Source organism: Manis javanica, chromosome 6, assembly GCF_040802235.1.
Source record: "Manis javanica isolate MJ-LG chromosome 6, MJ_LKY, whole genome shotgun sequence".
Taxonomy (NCBI): domain Eukaryota; kingdom Metazoa; phylum Chordata; class Mammalia; order Pholidota; family Manidae; genus Manis; species Manis javanica.
The window spans coordinates 142,854,624-142,877,115 of record NC_133161.1 but is presented as its reverse complement, the minus strand read 5'-3'; the positions used below and the strand labels follow the sequence as shown (position 1 = coordinate 142,877,115).

General features: G+C 38.4%; 1 protein-coding gene across 1 annotated transcript; it reads left to right on the top strand.

Annotated features, from left to right (window-relative positions):
• The first annotated feature begins 13 nt into the window (after window positions 1-13).
• On the top strand, window positions 14-19,322 carry SC5D (sterol-C5-desaturase). The gene is made up of 5 exons (XM_036992808.2): window positions 14-158; window positions 12,681-12,898; window positions 13,648-13,777; window positions 15,353-15,453; window positions 15,802-19,322. Exons 2-5 carry the CDS (start codon window positions 12,689-12,691, stop codon window positions 16,255-16,257), a joined length of 897 nt encoding a protein of 298 aa, XP_036848703.1. The 5' UTR covers window positions 14-158; window positions 12,681-12,688; the 3' UTR covers window positions 16,258-19,322.
• Window positions 19,323-22,492: the final 3,170 nt, after the last annotated feature.

The following is a 22,492-nucleotide window of genomic DNA, read 5'->3' as shown; positions in this document are numbered from 1 at the left end:
TTATGCCTCCGGCCCCCGATTGGCTGGCGGCTCCGGCCGCTGAGAGCGTTCGCCTGGCTCCGCCCCCCAGGGCCGTTCCCGTTGGCCGCCGGGGCTGCCCGTTGGCTCTGGCAGTCCGGGACCGCGCAGCGGCCGAGTCGGCGGCGGACCATCTCTAGGTAGGGGTGACAGGGAGGCGGGGAACCAGGCGGAATACGCTTGAGCGGGATGGGAGAGAGGAGAGGAAGGGTGGGTGGAGGGAAGGCAGCGAGAGGGTCCCAGGTGGGGGAAGCCGGGAGGGCGCCTGGCGCTTCCCCCACCAAAGCCGCAGGCGGTGGCGGCGCGTCTTCTCGCTGCCGGGCGCTGGGGGCCCCTGGATGGAACCCGCCGAGGATCCCTGCGCCGGCGCGTAGCCCAGGCTGACGGGTGGCCGGGCTTTTGGAAGACGGACTGTGTTAGGGCGAGGGCGCGCGCGGGGGACGCACGCTGGCCGGAGCTGGCGGGAGGAGGCCGACCCCAGACCTGCTGTGCGGGGGGCTCCGCCCAGCCAGAGGAGGTAGTCGGGGCGCCGGGGGGCTTGGAGGCGAAAGACACTGTGACGGGCGTGAAGAAAAGGAAACGGTTCATGTGCGCTGTTGCGCATCGCTTTCCCAGGAAAAGACTGAACACCGAGCGCTAATGCTTTACTCTGCGGCAGATTTCCTTCTGCTCTGGGAGGGATTTGTTTGTTTAAACGGGGCAAAGGAATTTGGGTGAAGACCTGGCCGCTCTCTGTGACCTCCTCGCTATTGCAGTGCGTGCCCGGTGACTGCAGCGTAGCATGGGGGGCGACAATCCAGTTTGAAAAGACTGGACGGGAAGGGAAAGTATCTATTACTTTAGCATCGTAAAAGGAAAAATCATGTCTACTAGCATCCCTGTGTAAGAGTAAATTTGGAGGTGTTCTAGAAGAAGAAGAAATTACCATTCAGTAGATAAACATTTCAAACTGGGAGGTTTTTGGTAACCGGGTATTTTCAGCCCGTACCTTCTGGTAGTTTACCTGTCTTTATGTCACCATGCCTTTTTTTTTTTTTAAGTTTCTAGTGTTAAGCACCTAAAACATAATAAACACATGGTTATTTACAGAGTCTTTTCTAGTCATCATACAATGTAATTAAAGTGGGATACTCAGTATTCCCCATCTTGAGAGAGATCTGTAGTAGCTATAGAACAGACTCGGGAATATACATCCTAGTTGTTAACTTGTTACTTAACAAATTTAAATACTCCTGCCCTCAGTTTTGCTATCTATAAAATGGGGGTTATAGAAGTAGCTCCCTCATAGGGTTGTTAGAATTAAGTGAGGTACTATACCAAAAGTATTTTGAAGAATACCCAGTTCTCAGTAAATGTTAACTATTTTTATCTATGCTTTTAAAGTAAGGCAAAAAGGTACTGGTAGACTCAGTCATTCAAAACCTAATTGTGTTCTGTTGATAACTGTATTTTAAGAAAAGGGTTGTTTTTTGCAAAGTTAAAATAACATTTAATATCAGCTTCTGTTTCAGTCAGAGGTGCTCAACTTAGGGTTTATGGAGCCCATGACTTGAGGGGTTATAAACCACTTAAAATTACATGTAAAGTGATGTGAGTTTGAGGAGTCATTGAGAATTTTGGAATTTAAGAGTTGAAGAGTTGAGATAGTGCTGAAGAGACAGTAGAACTTGTGAAAGTATATGGATTTTGCAACCTCTTCATGTGCTCCATCATTTCTTTACTTGATGACCCTGGGCAGTTTACTTGAATTTTCCGTGCCTACCTTCTTTATTCATAGAATAAAGATGATACTAGTACTTAATTCTTTGGATTTCCTAAAAGAGTTAAATAAGTTAATATTTATAGTATTTAGTGTATAGTAAACCTTGATGATAGATATTACCAATTATTTTTCAAAGAAAAATCAAATGAGACCTTTTTCTGCATTAGGGTAAAGTAACTTTGACTCAGGTTTGACTTAAAGTAAATTTAGTTCCCACAACAGTAGTAATAATAACCTATTTGTTGACCAGTTTGTATGTGTCAGATGGTGCCAGAACACAGTTCCTAATATAGGTATATAATCTCCACTTTACAGATGTGGGTTTGAATATAAACTTCAAAATTGACTTGTAATTTGAGATCACCTTGTTACTGATTTCAGAAGATTTTATGTTAGACGTCAGAAATTACAGCAGTATATTCAATGGCACCTAATTATTACATTCAACAACTGGAATTAATTGAAGCCAAAATTCTAAAAACACTTACAACAGGTTGAATTCACAGTAACTAATCTGCCTCTAGATTGACTGACGTACATTCCCTTACTATTTTAGCAATTATTTACAGGGAATATACACATTAACACAATTAGCATGGTCTTCAGATAAAAGCAAAGTCAGAGTTTGTTAGAGTTAAGGACTCAGACCTTATTAAAGTTTTTACTTACACCTGATATTAAAGGAATGGAGAAGATTCTTGGTTAGTGTTTTGAGTTCTTTTTGGCTGCATTGCACTGTTGCTGGTACTGTACTGAATAAGGGCTATGTGCCATGTAGGTAATATGTAGATTTGTTCATCAGTCCTTGCCAACCTTAAGTGGTGAAGCAATATCCTTTTCAGTTGCTAGGTTCTTCTTAATTAAATGTTTATGTTTTCTGGTATCACTTAGGGTACCTCCCCTCCTGCACTATGTCTCCCTTAATGGCTTCAACTTCAACTACTACTACACTCTCTTCTGTACTTCAGATTCATATTTGCGTGTAGTCCGTTGCTTATGTCTAGGAACCCAGATGAACCACAAGCAGTACAATTAAGAGCTGAACTGAACTCATCATTCCTCACACCTCCCACACCTCCCACACCCAAATCTACTAGCTCCTCCAGTATGCCCTGTTTGAGTTATAAAGACATTGCTACCCACTCCTGCAAGCTAAAATTTCACAGTCACCTAACCTTTACTTTCTGATCATGTCTTTTGAGCCCAATCAACATTTTCACTATGACGCCTTCTACTGTAAGCTGAGTTAGTTGTATTGTCTTTACCAATTTCATAGAATTTGTATATGTACCTTTATTGAAACACTTGGCCATATTTATGTAATTGTTTTTGTAGTTGCCTCACTTCTGAGGTGGTTTTAATCTTTGTATGCTCATTACCAAGTATAGTGCTCTGATACTTAGTTATTGAATGAATTAACAATATATAATGAAGGATATATGTGTCAGTATCTGGCAGCTAGCATTAATCAATTATAATTTTCTTTTTTTGACAAAATGAGAAGGAAAATTGCTTGCAACCTTTATCACAAACAAGGGGCTAACTGCCCTGATAAATAAAGAGCTTTTAGAATATGATTTTAAGAGACTAAAAACCAGTGGGAAAATGGGCAAAGGATAAAAACGTGATTCACAGAAAAAAATATAGATTATTCTAAATATGTGAATGATGCTCAACCTCATTCATAATAAAAGAAATATAAATTAAATATACACTGAGATATTTCTTTGCGCTCAGATTGGCAAATGTACAAAAAGTTGATGATATTCTCTGTTAGTAAGGTTATAGTGGAATAGACCCTCTCCTACATTGCTGTGGACTTGCCAGTACAGGTCCTGTGGAGAGCAATTTAACAATATCTACCAAAGTTACTAATTCAATTAACCTTTGACCTAACTCTTCCTCTTGTAGAAATTTACCCAATACAGTCATACTGCAGTGATACTGGAGGTTGGGTTCCAGACCACCTCAATAAAGCACATTCAAAATAAAGCAAATACTGCAATAAAGTGAGTTAACTGAATTTTTGGTTTCCCAGGGCATGTAAAAGTTATATGTTCACTGTACTGTAGCTTATTAAGTATACAGTAGCATTATGTCTAAAAAAACAATGTACATACCTTAACTTAAAAATATTTCATTGTTAAAAAATGCTAACCATTATCTGAACTTGCAGCAAGTCATAATCTTTTTGTTGGCGAAGGGTCCTGCTTCTGTGTTGATGGCTGCTGACTAATCGGGATCTGGTTGCTAAAGATTGGTGTAGCTGTGGCAATTTTTTATAGAATAAGACAACAATGAGGTTTGCCACACTGATTGGCCGTTTTGCATAATCAATTTCTCTGTAACATGCCATCCTGTTAGATAGCATTTTACCTGCAGTAGAACTTAAAAAATTGGAGTCATTCGTCTCAAACCCTTTTGCTGCTTTATCAACTAAGTTTATATAATACTCTAAATCTTTTGTTGGCATTTCAGCAATCTTCATAACATCCTTACCAGAACAGAGTCCATCTCAAGAAATCACTTTCCTTGCTCATCCGTAAGAAACAACTCCTCATCCATAAAACGTTTATGATGAGATATCAGCAATTCACATATATCTTCAGGTTTCACTTCTAATTGTAGCTTTCTTACTATTTCTACCATACCTGCAATAACTTCCTCCACTGGTCTTGAACCCCTCAGAGTCATGCATGAGAGCTGGAATCAACTACTTCCAAATTACTGCGAATGTCGATATTTTGACCTCTTCCCATGAGTCATGACTGTTCCAAATGGCATCTAGAATGGTGAATCCTTTCCAGAAGATTTCAGTTTTCTTTGCTCAGATCCATCAGAGGAATCACTGTCTATGGCAGCTGTAGCCTTACAAAATGTATTTCTTAACTAGTAAGACTTGAACATGGAAATTATTTCTTGATAAATGGGCTGCAGAATGGATGTTCTGTGAGCAGGTGTGAAAACAACATTAATTTTGTGCATCTCCATCAAAGCTCTTGGGAGACCAGGTGTGTCATCAGTCAACAGTAATATTTTGAAAGGAATCTTTTTTTTCTGAGCATTAGGTCTTAACATTGGGCTTAAAATATTGTTAACCGTGTTGTGAACAGATTGCTTTTACCCAGGCTTGGTTGTCCCATTTATAGATCAGATTACTGGGAGAGTAGATTTAGCATAAATTTTAGGTTTAGGATTTTCAGAATCATAAATGAACATTGGCTTTCACTTAAAGTCACTCGCTGTATTCACTCCTAACAAGGGAGTCAGCCTGCCCTTTGAAGCTTCAAAGTAGGTATTAACTTCTCTCCATCTGTGAAAGTCTTAGATGGTGTCTTCTGATATAAGGCTGTTTCATCTACACTGAAAATCTGTTGTTTAGTGGAGCCACCTTTATTAATGAGCTTAGCTAGATCTTCTGGATAACTTTGCTGCAATTTCTACATTAGCATTGCTGATTCACCTTGCACTTTCATGTTGTGGGGATGGCTTCTTTCCTTAAACCTCATGAATCAACCTCTGCTAGCCTCAAGCTATTCTACAGCTTCCCCACCTCCCTCAGCTTTCACAGAATTGAACAGAGTTGGGGCCTTGCTCTGGATGCGGCTTTGTCCTAAGGGAATGTGCCTGGTTTGGTCTTCCATCTAGACCACTAAAACTATCCATACTGGCAATAAGGCTGCCTCACTTTCTTATCATTAATGTATTCACTGGAGTAGCATTTTTCCATTCCCATCAAGAATGTTAACCTTTTCATTCACAACTTGGCTAACTGGTGTAAGAGGCCTGGCTTTTGGCCTTTTCGCTTTCTACATACATGCCTTCCTCACTGATCTGAGCTCTTTTTACCTTTTGATTTAAAATGGGAGTCATCAAGTTCTTTCTATCACCTGAACTCTTAGAGGTCACTGTAGGGCTAATTGGCCTAATTTCAGTATTGTTGTGTCTCGAGCAATAGGAAGGCTCAAGGAGGGGAGAGAGACGGGGGAACAGCCAGTGGGCAGAGCACTCAGAACACACACACTCATCGGTGAAGTTCACTGTCACACGGATGTGGCTTGTGGTACCCCAGAGCAGTTACAGTAGTGACATCACAGATCACTGATCACAGATCACCGTAACAAACACAATAATAATGAAAAGGTTTGGAATATTTGGGGGAATTACCAAAATGTAACACAGAAACATGAAGTGAGCAAATGCTGATGGAAAAATGGTGCCGATAGACTTGATTGACACAGGACTGCCACAAACCTTCAATTTGTAAAAAGTGTGATGAAGCAAAGTGCAGTAAAATGAGTTCTGCCTGTGTAAGTTAGTCATTGTAGCCCGAAGGAGTGTTACACCGGGAAAAGCAAGTGTTCGTACTGCTTGAGTATGAGTTAAATGATCAAGATCTTGTTTTCATAATTGTTTGTAACCAAAAGATGAGAATCTATCCAAAATTTCTATGTGGGTTAAATAAACAGCAGTGTAGTCACATGAAGAAACATAGGCCTGCCGTTCCTTAGCTACCATTTCAAAGTCTGAAAGCCCTGGAAACCAAAAGCTTTTGTAATGTTTGACACTCAAACTCACTTGACGACAGAGCCTGACTCAGCGCCTGAGGCACCTGTGTATCTTGATGCAGGCCTACCAGGAGCTCCTACCTCTGCTGTTTATCATACTGTTGTTTTAGGTTTAATTGTATGTGAAAGTAATTAAAAATAGTTAAAGATAGCCCTTTGAATAACAGAATGAATGGAAATGTCTGTCATTAGTAACAGCACAGAATGCGGAGTTACCGTAGGAGCTTATGTGTGGTGTGTTTGTGGGGGGGCCCTACTGAAGAAGATGGTGTGGGAGTTACCCCCACACGTGCCTTCATGGAAAGACTGCTAAAGTTCTGCCCTGGCTGTGAGCACCAAGGACTGATGAAAAACAGGAAACCATCACACAGGACAGAAAGTGAAGATCCCAACCATGTTTTGATTCAGTGGATTTGACAATAAGGAAGTAAATAAATGCCACCAGTTGCTTTGTTGAGCATGAGACAAAAAGTAGAATATATCATGAAGAACTGCTACTGAAAGCAAATGAGTGTTAAGGGAGGATCAGAGATTTAGGAAGCAGCATGGTGAGAAATGCTTGAAAGTGTGGTGAAAATTATTCTGCTGATCATGAAGCAACTAAACAGCCCCCCGACAAATTTGCTTGGGAATACCTGAGCGTGGAGTAAATTTGCCCTGGTGATGAAACAGTTCTCTGTGTGCTTTTACTCCTGAAAAACAGTAGACATAGGATAAGCACCAAATTTTTTTTTTGAAGTATCATTGATATACAACCTATATTGGTTTCAAATATACAACACAGTGGTTCAACAGTTACCCATATTATTAAATCCTCACCCAGAACAACCTAAGACAGGCACAGTCGCAGGGGGGCCATCAGGTGAGAAATTGGGGATCAACAGGTGAGGCTTAGAACCTCACCCCCCCTGTTTTGAGAGAAATCTTCTGCATCCGTGGATGTTTTAAGGCCCTTGTCTAGCTTGGATTAACACATAGTCTACAGGCACACACCTGATCATCTACATTTGCTCTCTTACAGCACTAAACTATGTTTTCTACCTTCATTTTGCATCTACCTACCACTTCAGCATTTTATTAAAAAATAATAATAATAAAGAGAGAAATGTGGTATCCACATATAAATCAAGTATAAAAATTAAACAAATATTCATATTTGAACTGATTGTTTATAGTTCATAATACATGATCAAAACCAAAAGTTTCTGTGATGACTGCCCTTGTACTGTTCACCGTGTAAGAACTTATTCACTATGTAAGAATTTGTTCTCCATATAAGAACTTGTTCGTTATGCTTCAGAAGATTGGAGACTGACGAGAATTAGGCTTGGGGTGGATTAATGATTGTGCATTGAGCATTGACTCCCCTATACAGAATTTTATTGTTGTTAACAACCATTTGATCAATAAATATGAGAGATGCCCTCTCAAAAAAAAAAAAGTACAGACTTCCAATTGTAAAATAAATAAGTAACCGGGATGTAATGTATAGCATAAGGAATATAGTCAAGATATTATAACAACTTTGTATGGTGATAGCTGGTAGCTAGAATTATCATGTATATAAATGTTGAATCACTGTGTTGTACACCTGAAACTAATGTAATACTGTGTGTCAACTACCCTTCAATAAAAAATAATTATCTACAAAAAAAAAAAAAATCCTCACCCCCACTAATGCGGTTACTGTTAACATAGTGAAACAGAATCACTGTATTGGGAAAAGACCATATTTTAATACTGAGTAAAAGTTGACTTGTGAAAAGTGCCAGTGCTCCAGGTACATGAAAGATAAAGTTGGCAATAAATAGAAAAAGCCAGCATCTGTAGTGTTTGTGTGAGCCTGACAAAATACTTGGGCATCTTTATGTAAAAATCTTCAGGATGTTCAGTGACACCTGTGCTGGTGGGAGAAACTCTAGGCATGCTAGCCTGAAAGAGTGTTGGAAAATATTAATTATTCCTAGACAATTCTTAAGCATTTTCCTCCTCAACTTTTTCTAAAAGTAATGTCTTTAGCATTTAATTCCACTGTGGCTAGAATACAGCCTTTTTCACTAAGGAGTGTTACACTGGGAAAAGCAAGTGTTCGTACTGCTTGAGTATGAGTTAAATGCTAAAGGTCTTGTTTTCATAATTGCTAATGCTTGAAATAATGTTGATAAATCAGCAATAATAAATGCTAACATTTTACCTGACAATGAGGTTTGAAAATGAACCTGCAGGTAAAAATATTTAGGGATTTTATCACCAGTGAGATGAAGCTTGACTTCATTAATTATATCATATATTTTAATAGCCAAAACCAGATGAGTCAGAAGAAGCTGATATTGAAGAAATGCTGAACATTGATCATAATGCTTCTATTACACATTTCTCGGGCAATGGGGAAATGGCTGGAAGATTGTTAAACATATTTATGAAGATAGCCATGAGTACATTAATGTTAAAAATAATGGCTATATTGTGAACATTAATGGAAAGGTTGCTGAAGGCATTACGATAGGCAGTTGACCAGCAATTGCTGAGGCAGAAACATATGTTAATGATACAGATGATACTGGTAGAAATCTTTTTAAAAGGCCGTATTGGGTAGTGCATTCTAAATCTAGCTCACCATCAAGGTGCGTTTCCAACCAGCCAAACCTGTCTCTTTATCCTCAAGCAACCAGATGTAATGAATATTTATTGCATGTACATAAATGCGTACATACATGGATATTTAACTTTGGTGTGTATTTAAAAGTTTGCTTAATAATTTCCTTTAAAAATAGAAATAATAAAGTATTGATAGTCTGTACCAATTCTGTTTTTCATTTTTTAGTTTGTTACTACATATATGGTTACTATCATACAAATGGACTGTAATAGTATTTATAGTGTATTTATCCCATTTAATGTGAGTACCATACATTTTCTAAACAAATGCTAATGTGTTTAATAAGCTGGGTGATGTTTGACCTTTGAAAAATATAACAATTCTGAATTACAAAATATATCTGATGCCAAATGTCTTAAGAAAGAATGGTAGATGTTTACTATAAAAAAGGAGGTGATTTCCAGAATAGCAGAGTAAAAACCTCTGAAAAACTTCTCTATGAAAGCAACACAACACCGACAAAAGTTACCAAAGTCAACCTTGTTAGAACTCTAGAAATTAAAACTTTACAACAATCCTAGGAATGTTTCTTCTAGAAAAGTGGCTGAATCTCAGTAAGAACAGCAAACTTTGTGGCATTTTTACTTCCCCTTTTTCCATCTGCCTTTCCCCAACCTTGTGGTAGCCTTAAAAACTAACAGCCTTTCAGCTATAGAAACTGTGAAAAATAACATCTTAGCAACTATGGAAGATTGTCACTATTTGACCTCTGGCAGTTCCCTGAAAAACTTCATTCTCAAGATTTGTCCTTTTTTTTACTTGACTTAGAGCTTCCTTAGTGAACAGCCCTATCCCCAGGGTTTGTCAAGATAATCAGTGGATTGCTTAGCATCACACCTGCTGGAGGTAATGTTACCATTTGGCCCTAAGAAGAGCCTAATCAAAACACTTAAAAAGAAACACTGAGAAATGTCCATAGGAGGCTTTGAAAAGCTCTGACATTTTCTTGGGAATCTGACATGATTTTAGTGTGCAGGGCTGTGCATATACCCAAGAAAGGAGAAGACCCTAATCTGTCCCTTCTGGCTAACCTTGAGGATTTGTGTAAGTAGGAACTGAGGGCTAAATCAGGGTCATAAACTGCCCACAGAAACATTGTAAGTATGGCCCAGTGCACAGCAGAGGCTGGAAGACTTATTCATTCAAAGCATTTAAGGAAGTCTGTCCAGTCATTAGCAAGCAGAGACTTCAGTAGCTGCACACAACAGAGAATACAGGTGTTACACAATTAATCTGGGAAGGTCACTTAAATAAGCAGTAACAGGCAACATGAACCCCTGGGAGAAGCTAAAAAGGAATCTGATTTCCAGAGCTACCACAATATATTATTTTAAAAATTCCATCTGAGACACACAAGAAACAAAAAATTATGAGGCACACAAAGAAACAGGTAAGTATGCCCCCCCACACACATAGAAAACAATCAATAGAAGCTATCTCTGATAAAGCACAGGCATTGGACTTACTGGACAAAGACTTTAAACTGGTTCATAAGAACTAATGAACTGTGTCTAAATAACTCAGTGTACAAGAACAATTTCCCATCAAATACAAAGTATCAATAAAGGGATGGAATTTATTTTTTAAAAACAGAGAACTGAGTAAATATTTAGGACTTGAAAGTATACTAACTGAAGTTAAAAATTAATTGGCGGTCCTAAGTGTCAGACTTGAGCCGACAGAACAAAGAATCTAAGAACTTGAAGATAGGTCAGTTGAGATGTATCCCGTGTGAGGAACAGGAGGAAAGGATGATGAAAAGTGAACAGCATCTTAGAGGCTTGGGAGAAACAATCAAGAATACCAACAAGCACAGTGGACTCCCAGAAGGAACAGAGAGAGAAATGAGCAAAAAAGATTATTTTAAGAAATAGTGGCCCAAAGCTCCTCAAATTTGATGAAAAACATTAACCTGTGCATCCAAGAAGCTCAACAGTAATGGGGTATGGAGTTTCTTTTGTGATGATGGAAATGTTCTGAATTTGGATAGTCATGATTACACAACTTTGAGAATATGCTAAAAACCACTGAATTATACTCTAAAATGGTGAATTTTATGGTATGTGAACTGTATCTCAATAAAGCTATTTAATTAAAAACAAAAAAGGAGGATGTTCTTTATATAGAGATGGAAAGATCACCAAGAGAAATTGCTAAAAAAAAAAAGAAAGGAATGTCACAATATATAAAACATGCAACTTTTTGTAAGAAAGGAGGGAGATAAAATTCTGTAGCTTGACCTTAGATTAAAAAACATCGTAAGGCTTTGTGGGGCACTAATAGTTACCCAGAGGGCTGGAAATGAAATGATAATTGTGGTGTATGGAGACATTCTGCAAGAGAGACTGTATGTATCAACTGTCATTTTAAACTATGTATTTTTTTTAAGACTCTAAATCCCTGTGAGGATTTAGTGGGGAATCTAGTGGGAGAACTAGGCCACAAATAAGTAAGTAAATATACATATTAAAATTCTTCCTTTCAATCTTATTTCGTAAGTTGATATTTATTTACATGGCCCAATATGTAGGAGAAAAAAAAAAATCCTGATTGTCTAATGTGGGTAGGCAATTTCTGGACTGGCTTTTCTGTTGCTGTTGTTTAGAAGTTTCCTTCATAAATGAGAGATGCTTTAGAATGCTAGGCACATTTTCCTCCACAAACAATGCAATGAAGAATGAAGGAGTAGGTCATAAATTATAGATTAAATGCTCAGCTCACAAAAGCTGACTACAGTGTTGCTGAACTATATGACAGGACCATGAATACAGAATAGACCCATGTATTTGTTGAACTGACTAATGTTTTTCAAAAGATGCATCTGAAACAGGAGGTGGCAAACTTTTCCTGTAAAAAGCTGGGTAGTAAATGTCTTAGATTTTGTGAGATGTACTGTCTCTATTGCAATGATTCAACCCTGTCTTTGTAGTAGAGAAGCAGCCATAGACAATATAAAAGCATCTGGACATAGCTGTGTTCCAATAAAATGTTTTAACAGAAACAGGTTCTCGGTGTGGCCTATGGGCCACAGTCTGCCATCTTCCGATCTAGAATGTTCACTGGAGGAGAGGAATAAATGTATTCTAGTGCTTAACACCAAGAATACGTCTCCCTTTGTTCTGTCAATGGAATAGCTTTTTTTGTCTATCACAAGAACATAGTCCCTGACTTCTCTCGTTGTGGTAACAGTAGAGATACCTTTTGGGGAATTCATTTTAACTCTTATCCCTGAAGCAAAAATCGCTGAAACTGTGAGTCCTTTTAGGAGAGAGAAGCTGAACTTGTAGCTGAAGGAGTAAAGCGTTTGCCTGAGTACTTCATGCCCTGTGTCCCTCATCCCACTACTTGCCATGCTGCTATAGGACTTAGTAGAGAAGAACACCAAGATCTCGACTTTTGCCATTGCTAGCTTGACCTTAGCGAAAAAACTTCCTGAGCAAAGTTTCTCTCACTGAGTTTTGGTGTTCCCCTGTAAAATATGAAGAGATTGGACTAGAGATGATATTTATAATCTCTTTTGGTTGTAAAGGTGGCATTTAGGGGATTCTTGTAGCAGCATACTTAATACTGCAGATGGTTATTAAAGCAGGAACTTAACGTACAGTTCTGAAAAATTTGTGCCTCAAGAAATGTCGCTCTGGGTAACTAATTGTTGCACATGTTTATCTTTTAGGGACTAAGATGGATCTTGTACTCAGTGCTGCAGATTATCATTTTTTTACACCATACATATATCCAGCTACGTGGCCAGAGGATGATACCTTCCGACAAACTATTAGTCTCCTGATCGTGACAAATCTTGGTGCTTATATCCTGTATTTCTTCTTTGCAACACTGAACTATTATTTTGTCTTTGATCACTCTTTAATGAAACATCCACAATTTTTAAAGGTAGGTGATTTTTTTTACCTACTTTTTAACTACTGTTACAATGAAAATAACAATATATACAAGTGAGATTTTTCAGGTTGTAACCATTAAATAAAGTTTTTGAGACCAGTCCAGAATGGGTTAGATAATTTTGGTAAGTTTAATCCTTTCTCTTCTTCCCTTAATTTAAACAAATGAATGAATTCCTTTTTTTTGTAACTCTAAGCCTGGTATCTTGCTATGTACATAGACTAGAATTTCTTTGCTAATAGAGATGAATAACTAAACACACACACATTACTTGTTTTAATGCTTGACTTTCATAGACCGAAATATGTCTATACTACATATATTTTTCCTTGAACTAGATAGTGGATTCCAATTCAGTAGGTTTTTTTAGGTTTACAATCATTTTTCTATTTCAGTTATTTGCATTTGTCAGTTACTCCAACAGACTGGAAAACAAAGAGAGAGTTGGGGATGGAAGTTAATTATGAAAGAAATAATTATTCCATAAATAGAAATCTAGGATACAGGTTTTGAAAAAAAGTTTCAGAATCTAAAATATTTATTACATTTATTCGGTACAAATGAAGTGTTTTTGTGCACACCCATTCCCACATACTAACATTAACATTTTATGAGAAACAGTTTGGAGGTAAGCTCCTTTGTGTAAAACAGATTTTGAAAATCCAGTCCAGAACAATTCTATGCTAGTTTAGTTTAAGAGAGATTTTGTGATTTTTAAGTATTGGCACTTTTCATTTCAGAATCAAGTCTATCGAGAGATTACATGTACTATCCAGTCACTGCCATGGATGAGTATTCCTACTGTCTCATTGTTCCTGCTGGAGTTGAAAGGTTACAGCAAATTATATGATGGCATAGAGTTTCCAGGTGGTAAGTACATAATATGAGTGTCAGGCACAGGTTGGCTTCTTCAGAGAACCAAATCTGCCTCCAATGTTTTTCATGTTCTACTTTTATGCATTCTTGCCCCATATGTGCATTTCTTTAATTTTATCTTTCAATTTTAAAGTCTTTATTGTAGATGAAATTGTACCTCAGGGAAGATGGGTGTGAGCAGAGATAGGCCGTTGCAGTAGTTTCCTATTAACCTTTATTGAGTTCAAACTTAAAAAAAAAGAAAGAAAAACTCACGTAGTACGTGATGACTATAGAAAAATCCGAAAATACAGATTTTTAAAAATCCTTTATCCTGCTACCTAGAAACTGACTCTTTTGATGCATACCCTTCCACTTTTCTATGCCTGTATATATACCTCATTATTTACAAAAATGAAACCCTACTGTGCATACTGGTTGGGACTGGTTTTTTTTTTTCTTAGCAATGTATGTGCCCATATTTTCATGTCTGTAAATACTGACATTATATAGTATACTATGGTATTGTACTATATAGATATCCATAGTTTATTTAAATGACCTCTAAGTTTTAGACCTTTAGAAGTGTTCTTTGTTTAATTATAAACAGTCCTGCAGTGACTCAGTTTTTGTGAAATTCTGAAATCATTTCATCAAGATACATTTCTGGTATCTAGTTTTGGAAAGTAAGAATAATAGTTTACATTTATTGAATATGACTATGTACCCACTACAGTTCTAAGCTTTTCACATGAATCACACCATTTCCTCTACATCAATTCTCTGAAGTAGGTACTATTATTATGCTGCTTTCATGATCGAGCACATTAAGTGTGCAGTGTCCATCCCTTGCCTAAATCACTCAGCAAATGGGTGGTGGGACTGGAACCCAGGCTTGCTGGCACCAGCACAACTGCTGTGTAGGTGAGAGGTCAGCTATTTAAAGGAGGCAACCAAAATTTCATACCGGAATGATGGCTTGGCAAGGCCTTGAAGGGTGGGTAGGGTCAGGAGTGGAAGTGTGAGGGGAGAGCATTCCAGGCATGCAGGGCCCAGTGAGTAAAGGTGCAGAGGGAAGACTTTGAAGATTCTGGGGGCCCGTGAGAGAGTGAGCCAGCCTCAGTACAGGAACCGTGAGGGGGGAGAGGTCAGAAAGGACTGGGGTGTGGAGTCCATGCTCAGCCTGAGGTTTCCAGTGGAAAATAAAATTCTAAACACCATCTTTATTGTGAAGATTAATATGAAGGAAGAATAGTGTTATTTATGCAGTAATGCCATTTATGATTAAGCAGCGTTATTCCCAGAGATTTAAATAATAAAGATGTCTCAGGATATACTTTTGCTGTCTCATAAATACCTTCATAGTTTAATTAAGAAGTATTTTAGGTGGGAACTTCAAGTTTTTGTGAGAGGGAAATGAGCAGATTCCAGAGACTCAAGGGAGATTAATTTATAATGTATTGAATTAGCCAAAATAGATAGTTTATAGTGTTTGAGTCTAGGATCCTGTTTTGCCTACTTAGGTGGACGTATAAGAAGCGAACTCTGACGTTGGAAGCCGAATCTTGATTCTGCTGTTCTCTCTTCTAGGCTGGTTCCACCTCATTGTCAGTGTGCTGTCCTTCCTCTTTTTCACTGACATGCTGATCTACTGGATTCACAGAGGCCTTCATCATAAACTTGTTTATAAGGTAGAGTCATTTCTAGGGGAAAGAGAAAATATGTGCATTTCAGCAGTGCATGATTGTATTCTGTTCTCTATTTCCAAGAATTTTCTCTAACTTAACTAGACACCTCCATTGTTATGACAGGTCCCAGATACATGTTGTTTGTATTCTACTCTATGGTCTGGAAGGGCTGTGTTAAAAATTTTACTGTTTTGGGGTGAAGAAGGAGGGCACTTTTTTATAGTGATTTTTTGCTGACTTCCAAAGGATTTTTTTTACTGAGGTCATTTCCACCCCATGAGTAGGAAAAGCTAAGCTGAATGTCGTGCTGGTTAAGTTTGTGGTGCTAATGGGTGTCCTTTTCCTCTGTAGCGCATACACAAACCTCATCATCTCTGGAAGATCCCTACTCCATTTGCAAGTCATGCTTTTCACCCTGTGGATGGCTTCCTTCAGAGCCTGCCTTACCACATATATCCCTTTATCTTTCCATTACACAAGGGAGTTTACTTAGGTTTGTACATCTTGGTCAACATCTGGACAATTTCCATTCATGACGGTGATTTTCGTGTTCCTCAAATCTTACGGCCATTTATTAATGGCTCAGCTCATCACACAGACCACCACATTTTCTTTGACTATAACTATGGGCAGTATTTCACATTGTGGGATAGGATTGGAGGCTCATTCAAAAATCCTTCCTCCTTTGAAGGGAAGGGACCACTTAGTTATGTGAAGAAGATGACAGAAGAAGAATGCAACAGCCTTGCAGAAAACAGTTGTAAAAATGAAAAGTTTCTCAATGGAGAGTTTACAAAGAGTGAGTAGATTACTGACCAATTATTCAATATTATTAATAAGGAAAAATAATCTGTATACATTCAGCCAAGAGACATAGCAAGTAAGTGGTGTCACTTGAAAATCAGCATTGTGGGTACCGCTGAGGAATGATCGTAATGGCAGATCAAGGGGTGCTGCTGCGCACCTCAACCCCATGCCTAAAATACTAGGTTTTGGTCTAAGGAACAAATTGTGTCTTTCTGGCCAGCAGATCTGTAATTTGTATCACCTCAACAATAATTTTTGTAAAGATAGAGAATAAATTATTGAGAGGACTACCAGAGGTTATGTCCTTCTGCCTCAATCCACGCATATTCATTAAGAAAAATTCACTGGGCTTAATAATACCAACACTAAATCACTGTAACAAATACTAATATAAAGATGGCTCCTTGTTTCAGGAATGCTGAATTCTTTTTTTTTTTGCTGAACTCTTTAAGTGTCGGTATGATATGACAATTTGTGGTAACCTTGTTCAAGTGGAAACAGCAGTGTAAAAATAATTCTAAAGAACATGTTAGATATACAAATGACCTAATCAATAGCAGATGTAATCATATTATCTTCTACACATAAGAAGCTTATTCCTTGGGGACATTGTCAAATACTACATTTTTCTGATGAATAAATACATTTGAATTTTAAAAACTATTGATACTACCATGATTTAACCCAGATCTAGTATTATTTAAAGATGTTGATGGTGATTGTTTTAAGCTGTTATTTAATAAGCATAGAGTTATGTGAATCTGAATATACTTAGGGAAATTTGATGCCCAAATAATATATTTGACACTACTGATTTTTTAATTAAATTGATGCACTGCACTTTCAATATGTTTAAAAGTTACAATCTTATAATTTTCTATAAAAGGAAATAACTACCAAATATTTAAGCTTATCACTGAGGATTAGTTTTGAAACCTCATTTTCCCATCTCTCCTTTGACTTTTCCCCACTTCCTCTGCAAAGAGATTTAACAGATGCTCTCATAAAGAAATGTTGGGTGTTGTAACAGCTATATTGGAAAGATAAGGTTTGCAAAGGCATTCTATAAGCTATTTATGTGAAATCAATAAAAGTGGATTATTGCTATTATTAAACTGTATCAGTTAAATATTGTAACAGCACAGAGTATTCTTTATACTAATTTTGTGTCAGTTTGAAACCAGAAATGATACGGATTGTCGAAACTTTTAGAATGTCCCCAAGTGACTGATGTCGAGAGGAAAGAGAGAGAAGGGAGTATCACGATATTCTGATGTTTCGGGTGTTTATTAGAGTTGAGTGTTTTGGCAAGAGCCCAATCATAAAATGCGATGCTCGGGACCCAGATGCCAGTGTGTCTTCCTCCTCGAGTTGCTGCTGCAGGGCTGTCTCACTCCCCCTGCTAGTGGACAGCCCGTGCTCTGTAACTCATCAGTGCAGCAGCGTGCTTTTCGCTCATTCCCCACTTCCTGTCCCCAGTACTCCACTTTGCCCGCGAAACAGAAGGAAAATAAGGAGAGGTAAACTTTGTTTCTGACAATAGTGGCAGCTAGTATTGGGCTTTTACTCTTGATCAGGCACCATTAAAAGTCCTTGACATGAGGAAACTGGGACCCAGTTCCACAACTTTTCTTCCAAGGTTATTCTCTCTCATGTGAGGTCCACTGTGCTTGGTTCTGGTCTGTGGGCAGCTGTTCACAGTCATTCTGAGACTCAAGCTCCTTCTGTCTTGGGGCTCTACCTCCCTGCCGGTCTGCAGTCTTCTTTGCTGAAGGAACACATAGGGGAAGAGGGAAAAGTACACATGGGAAGTTGTTACGGGTCAAGCCTAGAAGCTCTGCCTGTGTTGATTTGCCAGAACTCAGTCATGTGCCCATGTAACTGAAAGAGATTGTGGGAAGTACGTCTAACTGTGTGTCTTGGACACGGTAACCAGTTTCTTTCTTGAATAGTTAGCCAGTTGTCTGTACCCGTGTAGTTATTCCCCTCTTCTTGAGGGTCCCAATAAAGGTATTAAAGAGATGAATGAGCTCAAAAGTATTTCAGCTTATCCATGCACTGGTTGTCTTAGTGTCCTTAACTCTGTAACTCCAGTTATGAGAGTGGAAGTTTCCTGTAAATTCTTATCACTGTGTAGCTAATAGAAAAGAAAGGACATAACTTACGGAGAGAGGGAAGCCTCCTCAGAGGTGTTAGGAAGAATCAAACTAGTCTCTGCCCTCCCATCCTCTTTGTTAAATTCTACTGGTGTTAAGCAGCATTACGTTAAGTAGTCCTAACATGACTGTGAGTGCTACCACCGTATCCTCCTGTTCTCCATTAGAGGAATTCAGAGACTATTCATGGGAATGAGGACCCATGTTCCTCCCCTCAGGAATGTCAAGTGGAAGATTACCTTGACTTTGAAACCTTTTATAGTTGGAGGACAGAAAGAGAAAAACACTTTTTGGTAGAAATTGGGTAAAGGATAGAGGTGATACAAGAACCATTTCAAAAACCCTGGAGACTTTTACTGAATATTTGTCTTCCTCTCTGCCTCTGTCCTGGTCTCTCTGTCTGAATGCTGGCTTCCCACTTCTCATCTCCCTGTATCCTGTCTCTTTTTCCTTCCATCTTCAAGAAGTCAGGGATGGATTTATGAGTGCATTATGAGTTCCATTTTTGATATGTTGAGTTTATACAGCAATGATGTCTGGGAGGAAGATGGAAAGTAGGGAGACAAATCAAACAATACAAATTTGAGATTAACCCAGATAGAAGAAAAGTTTGAGACCATGAGATTGATTGCCAAGGGGAGCATGGACAGCTATCCAAAGAAACAGACCAGCTGAAGGGCAAAGGAACTTCTCTCATCTTCCTACCTTCTTCAAACTCAAAACACTTGACTGGAAGCCTTGTAGCAGCACCTCCTGCTTTCTGTCATCTATCATTGTCATGGGTCCCCATTTATTCTAGACCCCAAATTCCTTCAAAGCAAAGACCATGCATGTGTGGGTCATCATTGTATTAAACCATGTGTTCTTACAGAACATGCTTGAGATTCAATAAATACTTTGCTGAATGAATTAGTGAAGTGGTGGAAATGTTATTCTCTTCAGTGAACATTTAATAAACCTCTAGGCGCCAAACACTGCACTAGGTACAAATGTTTACTCTGCAGACTCTTAAACTCTCTCTTGAGCCAACAATTCGCTTCTCACTTATTCAGTAGCTGACATTTGCTGAGTGCCTTGGGAGAGTCAGAAAGGGAAGTAAAGAGGACTCAAAGATAGACCCCACAACAAGGAGAGACTATCTTTTGTTCTCACTCGGTCATGCCTTCCCCTGGAAACAAAACCCACCAGCGCCCTGGATTCTGACCACGGAGGAAGCAGCAACGCGAGCATCGATTAGAGGGTTGAATGGGTCTGTGCGGCATTATTCCATAGCACTGTGCTCTGAATACAAAAAAAGATCCTCAAAACCATGGATTGACTACACTAAGAAATGACAAACCTAGGAGGCTATTCAGTAACTTCAGATGGAAGGTAACTCATCTCAGGAGTTAGAGAGACTGAGAACTTGAAACACTTTGGAATCCTGGCTTTGCCACTTGCAGATGACATGACCTTGGTTTCTCCATCTGTAAATTGATGAAAATACTGCCTACTTAATAAAATTAAATAGACTAGAAACATTCAGTTAGATGCCAGAGAGGCTATTATTCATGAAAATTGTGTTTAATGTTCCTTCTTTCTAGGTTCAATGATTATTTTCATTTTGCCTAAGAAAGGCCCTGCATAGAAATCAATTGTAGGTAGAAAAAAGCCCGGATACTCTCACCTTCAAGTTGGAGGGTGAAAGATGTGAGGTGGGCTAGAGACAAAGGGTACAAAGGAAAATCATTGTAAGTAAAGCTAAAACTGCTACATTGTTTACTGTATATTTTCTTCATAAGAGTTGAAAGATACTTGTTAGTTGTAGCTAAATAATTGTATTTTAAAAGGGCATTAGTATAAACAGTAAGGCCAGTCTACAAAATTTTGAGGGAAAGTCAGAAGAAACAACTTCCCTGAAAGGTAAAATAAATGTACTAAGAGAGGCAAGAAGTATTTTGTGAACCATATTGTCGACAAGCTTTCCTGTTAAGGCAGGCTTTGGCATTGGGAGAAAAATATTAAATACTTGTTTTACTCAATATTTGCTTTATTAAAATACATTTAAAACATAGTTTTTCTTAAATCTTGAAGTTCAACTTGGAATGTTGCAACTGAGTAAGAAAGTTGGCGTCTCTGTCTTCATATTGTTTCCGTCTCCTTTGCTGCTTAATCTTTGGGTCAAAAAGCTTTGCAGCTCTGCAGCCCTGCGCGTAGGCTGTTCATCACCAACAGGGAATTTTGTTCATGACTTAAGATGGATGCAGCCAGCCCTTTACCTGAAACCTGCCTCCACTGAGTAGATGAAGAAGTATGGACAGAAAGAAGTATGATGGCTGGGTTGTCAAGGACCTATGGGAACATCCTGGCCTGACGCATGTCAACAAAATCACTGCCGTCAACCAGCCGAGGACAGGAATTTCACAGCCCCCCTCAGACTTGCTGACGTCCAGGTGTTTAAGGTCAATCATCACCTCCTGTTCTCAACCCCTTCTGCTCCCCCACTCCCTAACATAAAAGAAGTTTGAAATTAACCCTGAGTGAAGATGGTGCTTTGGGACATTGGTCTGCCATCTTCTCAGTCTGCTGGCTTTCCCAATAAAGTCGCTTCCCTTGTGCCAATACCTTGCCTCTTGACTTATTAGCATATCGTGCGGTGAATGGTATGAGGTTTAACTTGGTAACAGTCTTATTAAAAGACAAGTACAGTAAAATTTATATAAAAATAACAAACTACATTTTCATTTTCTTGATTAACAACTCATAAATATGACCTATCATATTCTCCTAAATATTTAACACCACTTACATATTGATTACTCATACTTCCTTACACATTGGATAAGAGATTTAATGTATTTGCTTCATCCCCCAAAGAGGCGGACTTGTGTACTTGACAGATTTTTCTAGACCCCTTGACAACTCATGATTCAAATATAAACATACTTAAGCACAAAATAGCATAATGATACCAAGTTCGTCACTCAACTTTAAAAAATTCCTACTATAGGTTTTATTCACTTCTTATATCAATTTGTTATGTCTTCCTCTATTTTGAGATTATAATTTTACTCACCAAGCCTGTTACTTAGATGAACACATGGCCCATTTACATGTGCTTCCAAAGAAACAAACAGGAACCTAGAAATTAGTGCACATTCCAGTTTTTGACAGCAATTGTGACTTGTCTGCCCTCTCATTAGGATTTGTTCTTTTAATTTAATGGAGGTAAAATTTACATATAATAAAAGGTGCCTATTTTAACTATACAGTTCAGTGAAGTTTGACAGATGTGTACACCATATAATCACTCCATCAAGATACAGGACATCTTCACAAAGTCTTGCCTATCTCCCTTTGCAGTCTCTCCCCAGCCCCAGGTAACTACTAATCTACTTGCTGTCACTGGTCACTAATTTTGCCTCAAGGAATTTCATATGAATTGAATCAAATTGTATGCTCTTCTGTTTTGTTTCCTTAGCTTACCATGTTTTGAGATTCAGTCTAGCTGAAAGCATCAATTTTATTCATCTTTTTTAAAGAACCAAATTTGGATTTGTTGATTTTTCTCTATTGTCTTCAATTTCACAAATTTCTGCCCTTTTGATTTCCTTTTATTTTGGACTTAAGTTGATCTATTTTTTTTTCTCCTAACTTCTTAAGGTAGAAGCTCAGATAATTGATTTAATTTTTTTCCTTTATAAATGTAAAAACATTCAAAGCCACAAAACTTTGTCTAAAGCCTGCTGTGGCTGCAAAACACATGTTGTGTTTTATATTTGACAATTTATATTTGAACATTTCAGTTCAAAGATACTTTCATTTCAATGATATTTCTTTCACCAGTGGTGTGGTGAGCCTGTATTATGCCAACTTAGCTGAGCCAGAACTGTGTTTTCCAGAATTACTTTCCTGCGTAGCTCTAGGCTAGCATGGCTACCTGTCATTTGGGTGAGATTTGGAAGGTGGAAGTGGAGCAGCAGCCATCTTACTTTCACGTCGGGAAGATGGACCCGTCTATGAAACACTGTTGCTGCTCACTCAGTGTTTTTTACCTGCTGGCTCACCTTGTTGACCTGAGGTAGCATCTGGGCCCCTCT